This window comes from Ornithodoros turicata, chromosome 7 (genome assembly GCF_037126465.1).
Source record: "Ornithodoros turicata isolate Travis chromosome 7, ASM3712646v1, whole genome shotgun sequence".
Classification (NCBI taxonomy): Eukaryota; Metazoa; Arthropoda; class Arachnida; order Ixodida; family Argasidae; genus Ornithodoros; species Ornithodoros turicata.
This window is the reverse complement of record NC_088207.1, coordinates 40,889,155-40,908,564: the sequence shown is the minus strand read 5'-3', so window position 1 is coordinate 40,908,564 and position 19,410 is coordinate 40,889,155. Positions and strand designations below refer to the sequence as shown.

General features: G+C 45.0%; 1 protein-coding gene across 1 annotated transcript in view; it reads right to left on the bottom strand.

Moving 5' to 3' along the window:
* Positions 1–5,744: 5,744 nt before the first annotated feature.
* Positions 5,745–19,410, bottom strand: part of LOC135401112 (salivary glue protein Sgs-3-like) — a 36,480-nt gene continuing 22,814 nt past the window's right edge. The window contains exons 2-4 of the mRNA XM_064633306.1: positions 10,444–10,740; positions 9,445–9,525; positions 5,745–6,894 (exon numbers count right to left, since the gene is read on the bottom strand). Of these exons, the coding sequence (XP_064489376.1) occupies positions 9,457–9,525; positions 10,444–10,740 (366 nt within the window). The 3' untranslated portion in view covers positions 5,745–6,894; positions 9,445–9,456. The remainder of the gene's footprint in view (positions 6,895–9,444; positions 9,526–10,443; positions 10,741–19,410) is intronic.

The window sequence follows — 19,410 nt, the reverse complement described above, 5'->3', positions numbered from 1 at the left end:
CTGACAGTTTCTGATGCTTGCATGTGTAACAATACAAATGGAAAGAGAGTTTAAATATATATTTAAAAAACAATTTATTGAGGAGTTTGCAAGGTACGCAGCAAATCACAGTGCAGCAACATTTATGAAACGCTTGTCGTCATATATATAGGGTGTTGCACGAGAGAGTCACCCTTAATTATTTTTTAAAAAAATTACGTGAGATAAAAATTGGAAACCACTTTTTGCCACTGGAAAAAACTGGATAAAACTGTGGAGAAGCTTTTTGCCACCCAAACAGGAGGTCTGCATGAGTGTACCTCAATAATTAGGCTAATTATCTTGAACTCAATATTTTGTCACGGAAAGGTTTTTCATGCGGTTGTTGGGTGTTTTTGGGTGCCAAATTTTTGTAGAAACGTTTGCGAAACATCCTGTATTTGTGACTGAAATGGTTTGTTGTGGCTATGGGCCTTCTAATTAATGCAAAAAGGTTACCTTTTCTTGGCAAATTTTTGAGTTCAATTGCGCTAATTAGATTAATTAACGAGGGACACTCATAGAAAACCACTGTTTGGGAGCAAAAACCTTCACAAGTATCATGCAGAATGTTTTCAGTTTTTATCTCACGTAGTTTTTTTGCAATAATTGATGGTCACTCTCTCGTGCAACATCCTCTGTACACATACCGTACAGTAACTATTCATATCGACACATAATTTATCACAGCCACTCTTGGTGCTTTTAGCAAAACAATAATTGCAGCTACTTTCTTATAACTGAGAAGGGAGTTGTATGCCCAGACTCAAAGAAATAGGGTACATGTATATCACAGTTACACACTGCCGACACTTCATGTGAAAGAATATCCCCGGCACACCTTGCATAGCTGTCTTGGCCGTTGCATATCGAATGCTAGAAACAAAGTATGTACGTGCTAACCAACACCATTATTTTTTTCCGAAAACGGCACAGGTCCTGACAGAAGTGTACGGAATAAGTGAGCTGAGCATTTTTTTTCTCCGCCAAGACACCCGAGAGGCAGACGGAAGCAGTTAAGTTTGAGCGCGGTCATTGTTTGAGAGGGGTAGATGAGCGTGCTGCAAGCTACATACTGCGGTACTTTCGGTATTGCTTCTCACGATAGTGCCTGCGAAGTGAGTTCGAAACCACTGCAGTGTTCTGCAACACCACGTCACTGAAAGATTGTGAAGACTGGGAGCTCCCAGGTATTATTAGGGACATAAAAATAAGTCATTGTGGAAACAGGATACTGTGTTTCCCAAATTAAAAAGCGAAGAAGCATTACATATGTCCTAAACACATTAATCGTTAGGGAACATAGCTCTGATTATATTAAATATCAGACGTGACCAGATGACAGCTTACATACACAGTATTTCAGTCACGTGTTGATTGAGAGCACTGCAGTGAAATCCAACGGGCGTCGTGGGCACGTTCAAGAGAAGCAATACCGAAATTACTGTAGCGAGTTCCTCGCAGTACACTCATCCACGCCTCTCTCAGCAAAGAACTCTACCGCTCCCGAAGACCGCTTGGGTGCCGCACGAGAGAAAAGGTATGCAGCTCACGTGTTCCGTTAACTTTTGTCGGGAACTGTAGAACACAACAAACGGTAGGCATAAGTTAAGCTAAAAGAGCTACACCCTGTAAATGTGACAGAAGTTCACAAGTTCAGAAGATGTCGCATACGTAACAATACACCAAATCAAAAATTTCAAAAAAAAAAAAAACAGTAGAAAGGAGCACGGTTGACACTCTTATTCATTTTGTGTTTGGTACCTTTTGGTAGTCTTATTTCCTCCTAGGCATACTTGTGCCTAGTATGCCTTGTGCATTGTGCTAGGCATTACCTGATAGCCTGCTACTAACCAACCACAATCCCGAATGACAGAGTTCTCGCCCCTGATTTGTTGAAAACCGGAGGCGCTGCCTTCTTTGTACCCATTATGAAATTCATAAGTGGTACAAAAAATGCGTACGCCTCCCTTGTTCAACATCGCACGGGCGTGAACGATGTCATTCGAGATGACGACATTGGTAGCAGTATGCTTTACATCACTTACATCATTACTTACTTCATTACATCGCTCGTGAACGAACCATGTACAACCGGGCTCGGTTCTCTTCTGTCTTGGAAATCACGTTGAGTACTTTTTGTTTCAAACTGTTCAGCACTCTCTGACGTTGAACAATAAGTTTCCACAACCTCCCCTGTGACGGATGATTGAAGAACCACTGAAGACTCACAATTATCATCACTTCCACTCAACATGTTTACTATAAAGACCTCATCTTGATTCCGGGATCAAGACGCACGACACTCGTGTTGATTGCGTTGCGTACTCGGAGCGTTAGCCGGAATCGTAAAGAGTTTTTTCTGCAGGCCGACGATCCTTCATGCACACATATTTTTACCCTTAACTTTCTGCGTCACTGCACATTTCATAGGCTTACCTTGAAACTTAAAACTGCACAGCGGAATGTGAACGTCCACAGTGGCGAGCTGATGATGATGATGATGACGTGCGTTATTGTCGATGCTCATGACGCTTTCTGCTTTTGCGCGGCGGTGCAAGTTAATGCAGCAGACGACGCTCAGCAGTGAACGGCGGGGAACGTTTCTTTGTTTTTGATCCTAGGGAATCTAGCTCGCATACGGTTGGTACTGTCGTAGTTCTATGCACGTTATTTTATGGAGCTATTGAGTAAATGAAACTGGTGTAATATTACTCGCAGGATGCCAATCAAAATATAGCTGCTAAGATCCAGAATCAACATCTTGCGCTAGGTAATTTTACGCATGTAGTTATTAGTTGGGACCAGAGTGCACCACACCTTCGTTGTTATGAAAGCTGTTAGCCTAATTGGCTGTATCACAACACGTCCGATACTATACATCCACAGGACGTCCAGGGAACGTTCAGCTTGCAACGTCAGCACTGGATAAATCCAGGATATTTATGGATATTTTGGGACATCCAGGGGATGTCCAGTGGACATCCATCATGGATATGGACATCTGGACTAAACTGGGATGTCCTGGGGACGTTGATGGTTGTCTGGGCCGGTAGTATCGTGCGGGCCACCGGCTGTTTTTCGGGCACGCGTTTTGTACTGCACATCCATGTGCCACATGGATGTGCAGTCATCTGCTTCCTCGATTTCGTTCTAAAATATTCGCCAGCGGTAAAAGGAAAGCATACATAAAGCCGTACACGAGGAATACCGGTGAGGTGAAGCCCAGTGTTGCTGGACTGCTTTTCTGTGGAGGAGCGCCTACCACTCGAAGGAAAATATTCGTTTTCTACTTATCTGTGCCACTTGGGGATGAGAAGCTGTATTCACTGAAATATCGTACGGTGCGGATTGATGTCGCACTGTTACCTCAACACGTTTTTGGTGCGGAGTCTCCCTTTAAAGTGCCACTCCGGACTCAGAAAACAGCGTTTACTTCAGTTAGTCAATGAAAAGAAGGTGCCTCAAGTATTCTATATAGAAATTTCAATCCTGTTTGCGAACGCTATGCATTTCTGTCAATTTTTGAAGACCTGCTGATCCTCCACGAGTTTCGATGACGTCAGGAAGGGGTGACGTGATCAGAAGCCCACAAATTGCGATGATGTCATGTCACGTAGAGCAAAGGTATTTTGCAGAAATGTAAAGAGAGAAATGTAAAGTGAGACAAGAAGATTTCAAGAACATAACTTTGGTGGGATTCTGAAGACACGAGATTTAGCCCGTAGCATAGGTGGGGAAGTTACTTTTATTTTGTAGTGCACTACCGTTACTCACTACTTTTTCAAAAAGTAACGCGTTACGTTATTCGTTACTGTTGCGGTAGTGGGTAACGCGTTACTAACGCCGTTACTTCTGATAAGTAATGCCGTTACTTTTGCATTACTTCACCAGCTGTCCTTATAATATGTAACATTTTTGGTTGAGTCACATAAGTGCATTCCGCAAATCAATACAAGCGGTGTTGGGCAGAAACAAGCGTCACGCATAAACACAACTTACATGTACGATTTATTGCAACGCAGAAGTAGTTGATGTTCAAAATTTTCATCTCTGAGCTTCGCCCGTTTGGGCTGAGAGGACGCCTAATGGCCAGTGATTGCTCCTTGTCAAGGTAGATAGAGACGGGGACCTTTTATCTCACACAGCACAAATCCAAACAGCCAATCCCTTGGTACTTTGTTACTTGTTCAGAGGGTAGAGGCTATTTTTCTGTCGCTTTTGTCCCATTCGTCCGAAAAATACCAGAGGGAGTGAAAAACTGAGGTGGTAAACAAAGGTGACACCTCAACCAGGGTAGGTCAATAACCCTTCTTTTGCTTTCTTCGTGGGTGCCGATGTGACCTTCTTGTCATTGTTGAAGATGAATAGAAAAAATCGGGGATTTTCCCGGATTCTGCACGCACGGTCCTCGCTCGCGCTTTGAAGTTTACGCGATGAAGCAATTTTCCCGAACACGCAGTAACGCATAACGCCGTTACGCGTTAGTTAGTAAAAATGTAATGACGTTACGTTACTCATTACTTTTCTCCCAAATGTAATGCGTTACCATATTTCACTACTCGAATGTAACGCGTTACCGGTAACGCACTACTTTGTAACGCGTTACTCCCCACCTATGGCCCGTAGTGGCACTTTAACTTTCTCCTTTGTAAAGGGATAATTAATAGGCTTGCGGGATAACCCAAGTCCGAAGGGCTATTTTGGGAGTACGGATTTTGTAGAGAACCTGTTACTGCTGGACACCAGCTGGATAAGGGGTGGTGGCGCGCCGTAGTGACACCTTTTTCGGCACGGTAGGGAAGGGGGAAAGTGGGACCGCATCCTTAACGATCAATTCCACGAACTCAACAACAATGTCGCCACAGTTGTCCTCTCTGTCTGGGGTTCACCTAGAAACCTCAACAGCTGCCGGAAGGTGGTCTTCAGCGCCCCATGAGTGGAGGAAACTGGAAGGGAAGGCGCCACTGCAGAGTTCACTTCGCGAATCAGATAGGGCCTCTCGCAGCGCACTACGCCCTAGGCCTTTTACTAGGCCCTAGGGATACCCGAGGTGGAACGGGAATGCAGTGTGGAAAGAGAGGTCTCCTTGAAGGGCGCACAAAGGCTCTTTGGATCCCTGAGAGCGAAGCGAGAATACGACGGGATAAACCGCGGGACGCCTGCTCCTCTGGGCCGATGGTTTTTACGACATGGAATCTTCCCGCATCCGGTGTACTCACTCTTGGAGTAGTGTCTTACGGAGTGCGTAGGGCCACGCACATCTCACCGCTGGTACTTTCCATCATTTCCGGTCAGGACTCATGTAGAGGGACACCACCTCCTCTACATTTGGTGACCCGAACAAAGAACACTACGTTCGGTGTAATTTGGCCTTCAACCATCCCAAATTTTGCAACAGCTTCGCCGGCATGGTGCCGAGCACCCCATCCTGGAAGCCTCCCAACCCAACGCGTTTGTTTCGGAATAAGCTTTCAAGTGCCGCTGCCAATATTAACAGCTTGCGTGCTGCTTTACAGTATAACCTTTAACCTTGTAATGGTAGCTTTAACTATAGTTACATTTCAAAACAGGTAACAGTAATTAATCAGTTTCTATTTTTGCTGACCAAATGTAACTTGGGTACTTTTTCTTTTGAGATACTTACCCACTACTGGGGACAACACACATTTTCCATATTTTCAGCGTAGAATTGGTTACGCAATTCTAATTATATTCTCACAACATCTCGCTTCACAATGTCTTTATTCACACAAATATGTTTTGACAAACTCATTAACTTACAATGTATCCAAGGATTGTGATATTATAAAGAATAATAAGCAATAGAACTATGCACGTGTATAATACACGACACCGACAGTTGCAAAACGAAGCCATCTATGTTAGTGCGTGTCTGTCTTCACGAGGAGCACGACTTATAATTACTCCAATAACTGGTGCAAGATGCAGATCGGTACGAACCGAAAGTAACTACGTTCCCGACGCAGTTACACATTTAAGTTGTAATCGTAACACGTTTCGTAAGTTGCAACACATTTATAGGTTGCACAAGTCGACTTTCTTGCGCAAGGTTATTCGATTATACTTTTCACCAGCTAGCCTGCGCCCTCACCATCATTCATATACTTTTCCAGCGTGGCCACGGCGAGCAGTTTTCGTCTTCACCACCACCATATACTTTTCAACCCTGCTTATATTGTATCTTCCGTGAAGAACATTCCTGCCTCGTTCGAATTGGGACAACGTAAACACCATACAATTGAACCATTGTGAAAAGCGCTCACTTTCAAGAATATTTACATGGAAACATTGTGGTAACGGTGAAACAGGCGAAAAAGAAAAATAGCGATTACCGCACAGAGACATAGGGGGTATACCGAGAGACTAGAGGGGATACACTTTGCCAAGGTTACACTTTATGTGGCGGTTTGAACCACGACAATGGTATAAAATACGCATAGTTTGTACTACATATGAACAACGATGCATTGCAAGGAAGTAATCGAAGAATAGCCAACGACGTTACCCTTGACAGTTCATGGGCATCCTTGTGCAAAAAACGCAACAATTATACATGCACCCTTTTAATGCAACAAACCTTTTTGGACTCTACTCTATCAGGAAGTTAGAACGTCAAGAAACTCAAAGTCTAATCTATGATATGTTATAGAACAAATAGTCATGCCCTTAGCTATGTTGAACTAGTCAAGAGTTCATTGTGATATAGCGAGTTGGACGCGTGGGCCTTGTGTGGTAACTTGTAGTCCGAACATCATATCACTGCACGGAAACAGTCTTGCCGGTGGTTTCGACTGGATCTTCTTCGATTTGCCAAATTGGTCCCTGACTTTACGTGAACGGCCTCTTCCCTTGCTGAAAGACAGAGAAATGTGGTGAATTCGTTACAGAAAACGTGTAAATATGTAAGGGTACATGCGCCCCAAGCACCACGATGTACTGAAAGTACATGATGGTGGCTTGCAAGTGCACTCTAAGAAAAAAAAGGAGTAAAATAGGGAGTAATTGCAGCTTCTAGTCCACTAGACTACAATTACTCCCCATTTTAGTCTTTAACCCCGACATTTACTCCCCAGGACTGCAAATTGTCACTGAACTTCGCGAATGGTCTTCCCAATGCAACAGTCTACGTAAATATGTCCTATTCTTGAGTTTGATGGCAAAGGCTGTATAACTCAGCCAACTTAGAAACTTTCCACCCACACAGTGTAAGAAACAGTTACGTCTTTGCAAATTGTGCCCTATGCATGTCGCAAGATTTTATAACATTATTATAATTATTTTAATTTCTTTTAATTTCATTATAATTTCTTTTTTTATAATTATGTACCTGGAACTGTTAGAGCAGAGCGTCAAATGCTCCACTCTGTGACATTCATTTACTCCCGAAAGGGACTATTTTTTGTGGCAATGCGTTTAGTTCCAAAAAGGAGTTAAACTGCTCCTTTTTTTTTTTTTTTTTTTTTTGCTTAGAGTGTACTTGGTCTCATGCTTTGTTTACTCCCGTCCAACCCTATGCACCCGCAGTTTTGGCACGACGCCCGTATCCATCCACGAGTGTCTCCTTTTCCTCGGAGACTTGCGCATGGGCATCAGCATATTTCATCAGCACACAAGTTAACTTGTGTGCTGATGAAATTAGCGTCCTACTAGAACGCCGTTTGGCACCGGTTTTCCGGTTTTCCGTCGGCCATTGTTTAGCAGTGGCGAATAAACGTAGGTGCCTTTTCAACCAACCTCCCCAGAAAAAAAATTGCTCTTTCTTTTTTTCTTTTTTTTTACGTTGAAAACGTATCTATCAGCAGAATAGACCTCTCCCTGTTTTTAAGCAAATGATGTCATAGTGTTTGACAGCGCCACCAATTTGGTAGAGTTGAACTACGCTGGAAGCTAGGGGCGATCGAACAAGGTCGCGTCCGAAAGCCACGGTCTCGAGGGGATCACGATGGTCCCTGAAAGGAGGGGGGGGGCATTATTTTATTAGAGGGAAAGGTCTGCCAGACCCCCTGAAAGGGACGCGACTTTCGGTCCTACTTTTCTTTTTTTTTTTCAGTAGGAGGCAGCGAACAAGTGCCCATTCGTGGAACCCAGCCCTCCCCTTCCGATTTGTTTCGGTTTCAGTTTGCCTACCAACGTCATGATGACGTTTCTCTGATAGAGGTCAATTCCTTGTCAAAGTTGTTGCGCCCGTTCTGCTGTTGCGTATGGAGGCCACGCTGGCATTGCTCAGCGCGTCATGGCTCCGAAACATGTGCACGCAGAAAGAGCCAAGACCGTGGGTTCAGGCGTCTCTTCGTTCATGCTAAAAGACACGGAGGCTAGCAAACGTGGTGCCACTCCAATGTATGCGTGCGTGTGTGTGTGGTGCCACTGCAGGGGCGTTATTTGCCTGTACTACGCTATCAGGCATGGGCAGACAAGGCGAAATCAGAGGCTCTGAATCCCGTTATTGCAAAATGCAATGCATTGTACAGTGTGGATTAGCCCTTCGTGGATCATAGCTCTAATCCGCAGTGATATGTCTTCAGCTGAGCGCTGATGACGCCGATGGTATGAGTGCTCATACTTTCCAGTTATCCTTCGTTCTCTTGTAAAATCTTGACCATCCTTTGAAAATGTGGTGTTGTACTAGAAAAACCCAGCGGTACACATATTCGTTCTTCCGGTGGACTGCAATCGATTGGAAATCTCTTCCCCAGGCGTTGATCAGAAACGCTGATTTCTATGTATTCAGAAAGAATGCGCTAGCCAATTTTCTCTGTATCTGAAGATTTGTTTCTTTGTTGTTGTTTTTTCTTTCTTTCGTTCTTTATGTGGTCTCATACCCTCCCTTATGTAATGCCCTACAGGCCCTTGATGTACCACCGTGAATAAATAAATTAGAGTGGTCATTGGCTACAAGTCGTCACTCTCCTCGTGATGGTGACGATTCTATTTGTGTGGAAGGTGATATGCGCTTGGTGCTGAAACTGTTGCTGAACAAAGTAGCCGAAAGCACACATGCTGGCGTAAATATGAAGGACGGCTAATCTTCCATGAGAGTGGTAGGAAGACGCGGAAGGAGCGAAGGGAATGATCAGTATGGACTCATTATTGCGGCGGGCTTTTAATATTTACAGCATCAACAACAACGACGTGGTGAGGCCGGTCAAGCCACCGACGTCCACATATTCGCAGTGCATCGTCAGCAAGCTCGAGATTAGTGTACAGTAATTTGCAAAGTGGTTAGCGAGAGGGCAAAGTACTCCCGCGTTGATCAATACCAGAGTTTTTTTGGGGAGTGGAGGAAATCTCCTCGGCGGCTTGCAGCGTACAGTGCGACATAAAGTCATTCGAACATTATCAGAACCCCAAAGGTTGCAGTTGACCTTCTTTGGTCTCAATGACACGACATAAATGTCCTACCTTGTTGATTGATTAGAAGGCGGCGAGGCAAACCCCCATCACGAGCGTCGCCACAGAAATCGTGAAGCTTCCGGCTGATCCCTACAAATGGACGTTAAATGTTGTTAAAGGGTTTGTCACACTTTGATAGACGTGGTTCATTACATCATGCACACATTTTTTGCACACTAGAGTATTGAGGAAACATAATTATTGTTCAACGCGTCCTACTTGGAGAGGTATACACCCTTGAACACTCACTGGTAGCCGGAAGCACGTGACGGCACGAGTCGGAAACCAATGTGCCGTTTTATTCCGCGTTCATCACTAACAATAACGCCGAAAATCCAACGCGAGTCCCTCGAGAACTATACGCCACTGAGTTTGATGTAATGCATGGCAAGAGCAGACATGCCGGATGTTGAGAGTATTCCGGAATTCCCTCTCTGTAAATCGGAGAAAACGTGACTCGTACAAGGCCAATCAGTGAGCGTCCTTTGGCGCGGACAGGTCGAATCAGGGAGCGACTGGGGGCGCCTTGGCTGCCGACCGACTGGCGCAGGAGGGACGGTGTCTGCTGGTCGCGATAGTCTGTGATCGGCTTGTGGAACGTGGTTTCTGATTAGCGTCGGACGTGTTCGTACAGCAAGGAGCGTAACACCGTGTTTCACGCCACATGGTCGCTTCAGAACTCACACTGGTAAGCAAAAGCCGGCGTATTTACCGAGGACTTTTCACTCAGTATATTGCTGTGCGAACGCGAAGCAGACGACATCGGAGACAATCGCCTGCACTGCGCTTCCATTGGTGTGCCTGGCTGACGTCATCGTGCTGTTACTGTGGATGGGGCTTCCTTAGCTGCAGAGGGAGTGCCGACCTTTTTAAACTCGTTTATTTATTATGAAAGCGGTTTTCGGAAGAGAATGGCCAGGTTGACTGTGACGCGGTGACGAACATTATCGTATAGGTCTTATACACGCGTTTTTCCGGATACGATAGTCGCAATGAGGATAGGTATACCTTGGTTGTAGTCTCTGGCTTCTGTGTCGTGCTGGTCGATGTTTCGTTTTGCATCACTTGACTGTCTGCAGGCGGAATAATCTTCGTGCCGTCTTCGTCTGGCTTTGGCGCCAATGTCGTCGTCGTCGTCTCCGCTGTCGTTGTTGACATCTTAGTAGTTGCTTCTGTCTTCTTTTCAGTTGGTGCCATAGTGGTGGTCTGCATAACAGTGGTCGTCTCTGCCGCACTGGTAGTAGTTTGTGGGACACCAGCTGTGCTTTCCACGCTGCCCTGTGTATCGCCCGGCTGATCTGCATTCTGGAGAGAAGAACGAGAATTACATTACGTGTCAATGGCACAGTAGCAATGTGCTGTAAGCGAGTAACGACAAGTTAAGCGCACGCTGTAGGGTAGACGCACAGTTGAGGAAAGGAATGTACGAGCGTCGCTCTGTCCAGGTAGCTCTAGTGGCTTAATTAAGTGGCTGAGAGTTCGCGATTAGGTTACTGACAGTATCGCCGTATACGGGTGACAGATTTATATTTCAATATAAATAACAGGCACTGGTTGTAAACGCGATATGTAAACACCGCCGGAGCTGTGTCAAGCTGCCCCAGGTGTTTTGTGTTGCCTGCTTCGAAAAGTGCACCACAGATAAGGGCATTGCAGGTTGTAGCCATGTAATCTCTGGCCTATGTAGTCACGCCGTAAACTACATCGCGGCCCTTTCGTTCTCCTGCAAGTAATCGCTCTGTCCGTAAACAGCATCGCTGAACAGAACTGAAGCAGAATCCTGCCTATGAAGGATTGGTTATGCACGTGGTGTAAGGTCCACACAGCCGATACGTCATTGCGTTGTTTGCGAATACGCGCGGTGGTCTCTCCGAATGCTAACCCTGTTCGAACAGGCTTGAGACAAGACTTTCAGCGTTATGGGACTGGATACTAGCTGATTGAGAGCACGAACTTAACCGAAAAACGCACTAATCTATATGTGAAGCTTACAGAATACTGGAACAGTTGCCGCAGGGCCGGTGCTAGGGGTGTGCGGGGCTTGAGGCGAAGGCACATTGCGGGGCCTGTTTCACACGATTAAGTGCATACATGATATTTAATAAAAGCAATCACTGGTTGAGGGTGTCGTGCGCGGGGCCTATGCGAGCGCGGGGCTTAAGAGGGTCGCCTTACTCGCCCCCCACCCCCCTATGACCGGCCCTGACAGTTGCAATGGTAACGTTATAATTTTATTCAGAATAGAAAATGCAATTCATCAACAGTCATTTCTAATGGGTTACGAAGAAGAAACGAAGGACACATCTCCGCATGTTGTCCATAGCATTTTCATGCCAAAAGGCACCTCATCAACGTCAACGGGTGAATAGATTACTTATCAAAAATAAAAATAACGAAAAAGTGGTATCCACAATGCAGAGGAAAGCGGGAGAAGAAACTCTTACATCCTGTTATTCCTGCGTTCAGTTTACTTAGTGTGTTAACAATTTCAGATTTCATGCGACTATACTGGGTGTTTCATTGAAGGTCCCCCGGCTGGATAATTCGTGAACAGGTGGCGCTACCGAAAAGCTTCCTTTTCAGTGAGCATCCCTGAGACATCGGCCAATAGCTGGGCAGTGGGCGGCTCATTTGCCATACGATCAGTAATTAAATAAAACTCCTAACTTTTAAATTTTCCTTCGACCGGTTTCAGAACCTCTGTTTTAAACCGACCGGAACCGTCAGCGAAAATTGTTTCAGTTTAGGAAAAAAAAACGCGTCAACACTTACTTGATTTTTAGATTTGGCTTCGGTTTACATATTTCATGCGCGTAGCGGCGTACCAATGCTCTCTTTCGCTCAGGGTGTGAAGACGGGGGTGTGAACCAGACATGCGAATTCGGCGTGAATTTCACGTAAAAGGTGTATGTGAATTCAGCCTTTGGACCTTCGTGAAACACCCGGCGTAGCTCCCCCACGCATCACTGCTTTTCGATCTTTTGTTTTCTGAGTTTGCCACAATCGCCAGCCCTGCTAATTCATTAATTCATTGCCATCGGCTAATGAAGACTTCTCGTTGTGGTGAGCAGACGTTTACACAAAAGTTTGGGATTGCCCTTTCAATTGAGTCGCGGAACATATCTCCATGTCGTTGACATATTCTATGATCGTATGCGATCGTTTGTCCATGATCGTTTGTCTTCCTTTGCGAGCCCTTTCACGGAGAACGTTATTACAACTCCTGTGGCAAAGATGAATGCGTATGTAGAAACCATGTAGGAACGCTAAGAATAGTACCATTAAGCATTTCAAGAGGGAGCCATCGTGTACCGTATTACGGCACACGGACTGTACCCTCTCCATTCACCGCAGCACATTCGACCAACATGTTCAGCGATGTCAGGACTGCGGTCGATGCTTCACCGACAAAGTCCGCAGACCGTAACAGCAAGGCCACGTGCCGTTAGCCCTGTTAGCTGTGTAAAAAAACAGTGCCCACTCTCTCAACGAAAGTCAGACTATACAGTTCTGCTACGATGGAGATGCAGTCGATTATGTCAAGTGCGGCGTTGTACTTTTCCACGATGACGTGACACTTTCACGCCCGTTGCATTTCTGCGATATGCAGTTCGCACGGAGGACTGACCGGGTCGGGGCCCTGCGGCAGTGCGATCGAAGGAGCCGCTGTGAAGGGAACAGTGGCGAAGTTATCCCTAACTACTGCGTTGTATAAATGTACGTGAACGTATGAAAGCTCGGAAGGCCGCGAAGAAAGCGAACAGGCCTTCCCAGAATTAGAACTTACTGGTTATGCAGGGTGTGTGTGTGTTTTTAAAACCCGTTACGGAATTTTTATTAAAAAAACTTAGCTGAGCAAAATAGATTATGTTTCAGCAGTGGATTATACGGCCAGGCAGACATCCTGTGGGACAGTGCTAGATGACTTAAGTTCTCTAAAATTCATTAATTTATTAATTAGATGTTTTCTGGGAAATGCGGGATAGCGGCAGCCTGTCATTATTCAAATCCATCGTCCGTATTAAACACCCTGAGAAGCGAACGTACTTCGAGATATGAATTGCCAAATTTGGTTATGCAAATGAGCTGAAACAAGAATTACGCACTACTCGAGCGCAGAAAGAACGACAGGCAATCCACAGAGGGTCACGTGCTTTGGAGCGATGGAGCTGATTGGAGTAGGCGCTAATTTGAGACCGCTCTAAAACCCAGATAAGGTTAAGGTCGCGTCATTTCTGCGCTCGAAAAGCGCGTAGTTCTAGTTTCGGCTCATTTGCATAGCGAAATTTGACATTCTATATCTCAAAGTACGTTCGTCTCTCAGGGTGTTCAGTAAAGACTGTGGGTTTGAATGATGACTGACTCCAATTCTGCTATCTCGCATTTCGCAGAAAGCATCAAATTAATAAGTTAATTAATGAATTTTAGCTAATTAGTCATCCAGTAGTTGCAAACGCCGTCCTGCAAGATACTCGCCTGGCCGTATAACCCACCTGCTAAAACGGCATCTAGTTTGCTCTACCCATTTTTTAATAAAAAATCTGTAACGAATAAAAGAAACATCCTGCATATCTAGGCAGTTTGGGCAAAAATTTACTGCTCCTCGGTACAGAAAACTTTTGCTGCTGGGGTTGGGAGTTGAATTGTGTCTCACACCGCATAGTATACCAACTAGCAAGTGCTACGTATGGCTCTCATAAGGCAGTTATTGTTTTTATTATTCATCGATTTATTGATTCATGGTTGATTCATTTATGATGGTCGATATGCGTACCTCTGCGAGATTAACTACTTGTAACTTGAGTACAGGTTCGCACGGTCGTTTTAATCCAACGGCATTACCGTTATTCTGTGTATGAAGGAAACATCTCTTGTGGCTGAGGCAAAAACGGAGGGAAAAAACACGAGACTCCGAATCAAAACTAGCGAAAATGATTAGGAATGTTCCCTTCGGTGAGTTCACACTAGCTCAATTCATTAATTACCTATAATTCGTTAATCTGAACGAAATATTCCAGATGCCGAAATTTTCGTCAAGTTGCCTCATATGCCAGGTGCCATATGAATATGAGTCCCCGCGTCATACGGCTAGTTATGATTGATAATTAATCAATCGTATGACACTTGGATAAGTTTTTCATTTTTTTTTTTTTTTGCTTTGGATTAATATCTTTTGCACCTGTACTAGAATTTTGGCATCTGGATTATGCATGACAGCAGCCAGACGGGTGTATATACATACCCTCTATACAATGAAGATCCCGAACAACTCTCTGCACACAAAAACCTTCTCAGAACTTAATAGACATTCGAAGTGATTCTCTGTTTCCTGCTGATTGTGGTGCATCAATTAATCTATCCTTCGACGAGCGTTGTCGGCGGTCATGCCCTCTGCTCATGTTCAAAAATAATCAGCTGCGTTCAAGTTATTCACGGCACTCGCCGCTCATGCCGACATTCGTGTACCCCTTCATTTGAAAATCAGGGGGGTAAATTGATTACACAGGACTAACCCCACGTGCTTGACTGCTTTCCCATAAAAACGGCTGGAACACGGTTGAGGCGTGCCATGCATTCCTGTCCAATGAATCAATACATGATAGGAGGTTCATTAGTCTCCGCATTAATGTCCGCTGGTCATTGTCTCTTCCAAGTGGAATGTGAAACACGAGGTTTCAATGCGATACTAAAGCGGCGTGCGTTTTATTAGGTTGTGCATTGGTATGATCTCTTTGCACCGGTATACTGCGTAACGCTATGTCGTCTTTGTGCTAAGCGTTAGAGATCAGATATGTTGAGAAAAGAGTTCCGTAACCAGTACCACAGCGGAAGCAACTTAAAGGGGCGAACAAATTGACAAGTAGCGTAGTATATATTCCGTTCGATTGTCTATAGAAAGCAGATCTCGCGCAAGGACATCTCACTCACGTCCCTGTCCAATCATTCACGGGAGAAATAGACCGCACAATATTTCCGGGGTTCGAGAGTGATCGAACTGCGTACCGATGAGTCTCGGCTATCTTCTGATTTCCGCGACAGGGTATTTCTATACTCGGCAGGTTTCTGTAGCTGAAGCTCCAACCATGCAACGGCGTATAGATGCAGGCCGGCTGGTTTATAGACTAGATGATAGGCAAGCCTTTGCGGTGGGCTACACGTAAACGAAACACAACACGATATTCTTCGCCCATCGCTCAGGGTTGCCTATCATGGAGCAACAGAAACGGGCAACGTGGCAAGTTAGGAGAAGCAACGTGTTGGCACTGTACGAGATGATCAGCTGCGTGAGACATTGGCGCTAATCGTATTGCGAAAAGGAGATGTGCGCGGTACGGTCGCCGACACTGGCTTCCAGAAAAATACAAACTGTGGCAATCCCCCTCTCCGTCGATCGTTCAGTCTTTCATAATGACACGCAGGTTTTTCTCGACCGTCTTCCATCGGGTGAGGCTCAATGTAAGGTTTACACCGGCATTCATTTGAACAACTTCTTGTGTCCCGCATTTCTGTGCTGCATTCTACTGTGTGTATATCATTATCAACCGACCTGCAACGCAGCCTCATTGGCTGTGCATTTTATAAGCAAAGGCAGAATTGTCTTCGGGAATAGGAACGCAGTAGTAGTAATTAACTGTTAAAAAAAAGGGGGGGGGGGGGGGACTTGGTGCAGGGTGGTTGCCCTAAGGGCGCCTGCAGCTCCGCTCATTTAGGTGGTTTTGAGGTTTATATGTGGCTGCTAGTAGCGCTTTCTTTTAGGTAACCACACAGTGCATTGAGTGCCTTCATGTCTTGTTCCTTTGTGGGCCATCTTCCCATTATTTTGGAGTACGAGAGTGGTCTTTTGTCCAGTGTTTGAAGTGCCTTGGTCTTTTCCTTGCGTCTTCTTGTTCCATCTTTCTTTGTTATTAATTAAGTCATTAAGTAAGTCTTCATTTGTTGTTCTGGGCACTTGTAACTGCAGGTTACTCTGCATTCCTCTTCATCATTCCTCTGCTGGGCACTGAAGAGGAATGCAGAGTAACCACACCTGCGAAATAACCCGGCCTTCGGTATAGCACTGGTCTGACGACAGAGAACTCCGCTGTCGCAGCTCCGAACATTTGCTGTATACTAACCATTGGGATACACCAAAGTGCGTCGTTTTCACATGTGTTACACCACCACCTGCTCTGTCATCCCACTACATCACCATTACTTATTTGGTGTTGTTGCACTGTCACCACCTGTTCATTCGTTTCTGGGCTGGAAATCGGGCACTAGGTCGTATAGGATAGCGCGCGGCCAAGAGCAGAAACGCAAATGTATATTTACGGGAACGAACATCGAACGATAAACAAAAGACAAGTTCGTAAAGTGACATGCACGCAAGGAAAGCCGTACATATAGCAATCACGGAATAGTTCTCTATGTTTTACAACGTGTCTCGAAGATCCTTATCTGACGGGTTCTCTTCGAGGCCACTGCCACCATTAATACGCGTGCGTGCCAGTATCTCGCCCACTATATATCATTCTCCATTCAAGAGGCTGGACGAACACCGTCTACGACGGAAATATCGTTCGAATCAGTGCCTCTTTCGTACACGGCCCACGTCTGCGATTATTTTTTAGTCATATTTAAGTTTGCGTAAATCGATCTGTCTGAAAGTATTGTACTTCTGTATCCGTGTGGACAAGCACGCCATACGGTAATAGGTGGAGCGACCTCCGTTCATTGTGGGCTCAGAGCGTGGCAAGCACGCTATAGGTCCGTGTGTGTAAGGTGGATAATGAGAGGGATTTTTGTTGGCTCATAGTTCTAAGTGGCGGTCATTAACCCGTTTAATTCAGGATGCGAGATTTGACAGATGTCCAATTCCAGTCGATAAATGCTGTGTGAATGTATATGCGCTTTGATATCCTTCAGGAATTTGCGGGCCTAATAGAGACCACAGTCAATCGACTTCGTCTTAACTTTTCCTACAGTGCGGTAGCGTTCCACTATACCGGTTATGGGCATATATAGCTAGCTGAGTAGCTACGTCTAATTTCCAAACTCGTGGAGCACCTCCTGGACGCCTGCGGACGCCGTCCTTCTAGCCGTCACCGTCAATCTCTGAAGAGTGAGTTCCATCGACCAGACAGTCGACCGATCGCCACAAAGGAGGTTTTGGTAGACCGGCGAAATGCGCAACGACATCGGCGTACTTTGAAAGACACAGGTGCAACGGAAAATAATTAGTGACTTGTTCAAAGACCAACACTTCTGGATCAGGTAGACGCACCAGTCATTTATATCTCCGGTCAATAAAGGTTAAAACTTGGTCTGCTCGGGAACGGTAGGTGACGGCAAGAAAAAGGACGACAAAGACGCATTAGAGAGTGCGGCGTTTGTGTCGTCTTTTTAATGTGTGTCTGTCGTCCTTTTTGTTTCCAGCACGGAGGGTTTTGTCGATTTTTATATCTCCATTTTCTTCTTTCTACTTTTGTTCCCCTGATATTTCTGACAATAACACAAGTTCGCTGTGGGGTACTCCACTTTACTTTTATTATATGTAATATAATATTTGTCGTACTGGTAATAACAAAAGAAGAAGAAAAAAAACAGTACGCCACTTCTGCTGTTCTGCACACAGGCTTGCAACGAAAGGTTGGGAAGTGAAACTGCAAAGATCGATGTGCATGAAAAGGCCGTTGACATTGACTTCCGTCATGTCGACGACATGACCGGATATGCGAATCACCGACCTGTCACTACAACTCCACGCCTATTCATTCACCAATGCGACAATTAAACGCCACGTTTGATGAAGTCCCAGCGGATTTGACAACCGCACTCGACCATTAACTTGTCAACGCTGTACCCTGTCTCCCCTTCCTCCGCGAAAAAGAAGATCATGAATGATGTTCTCGTGTGCTTCGATGAGAAGACGGTTTTTGCAAATAGAGTGTGTTACTGTCTTGAGTATAAAGGGTGTTTCACCTAAAGTGATATAACATTCTGACTGGTGACGTACTCGCCGGAAGATTGGTGGTCTTTCGGCAATTACCTTCTGGAACTTTTGCCGCCATTTGGGGAGTTTCTGGACAATTTTTGAATGAACGAAATTATTTTTTTTCAATAGAACTTTGAAAATTGCCAAGCCAACCTCACTTTTTTTACAGAAATATGAAGTCCTTCACGGATAACCGCAGACCCAACAGGAACTATGCACAATATAGCAACAGAAACAGTCGAAAAAGAAAAAAAAATCAAAAGTGCAGCTTTAGCCCCGCTAGCTTTATTGTCGCAAAAAAGCGCGCGCAAAATGTGCGGCGAGAGAAGGAAGTGTCCCCGCCTTCATTTGTTCTTTAGTTTATTTTTTTAATTTAACGCGAAGCAACTGTGGCCATGCGCGGCGTACAGACGTGGACGGATGGAGAGACGACAGCAGGAAGGAGTGGGGGACAGGGGGGTAGCCTTCATTTGTTTTGCTTTCTTTGTGATAAGACGGTCGTCACCAGCATCATGGTCAAAATGGGGGATAGAACGGTAAAACAAGAGGCGGGAACAGTTCCTCCTCTCGCTGCACCTTCCACGTGCGCTTTTTTGCGACAATGAAGTAGGCGGGGCTAAAGCAGCACTTTTACTACTAATTTTTTTAGACTATTCCTGGATTGGATTGGATTGGAAAAGAAAGAAAAATATGGAGAGGTTAGTCCCGACCCAGTCAGAACTGGCTACTCCAAAACGCGTTTGTTGGTAAACAAAAAGAAAGAAAAACTAGACTATTCCTGTTGCTATACTGTTCATAGCTTCTGTCGTATCTGCGGTTAACCGTGAAGGCTTTTGTATCTCTGTAAAAAAAAGTGAGGTTCGCATGACAATTTTCAAAGTTCGATTGAAAAAAAATTCCCTGAATTAAAAATTGTCCAAAGCCTTCCTAAATGGCGGCAAAAGTTTCCAGAAGGTAATTGCCGAAAGTCCCACAATACTCCGGCGAGTACGTCGCAGATT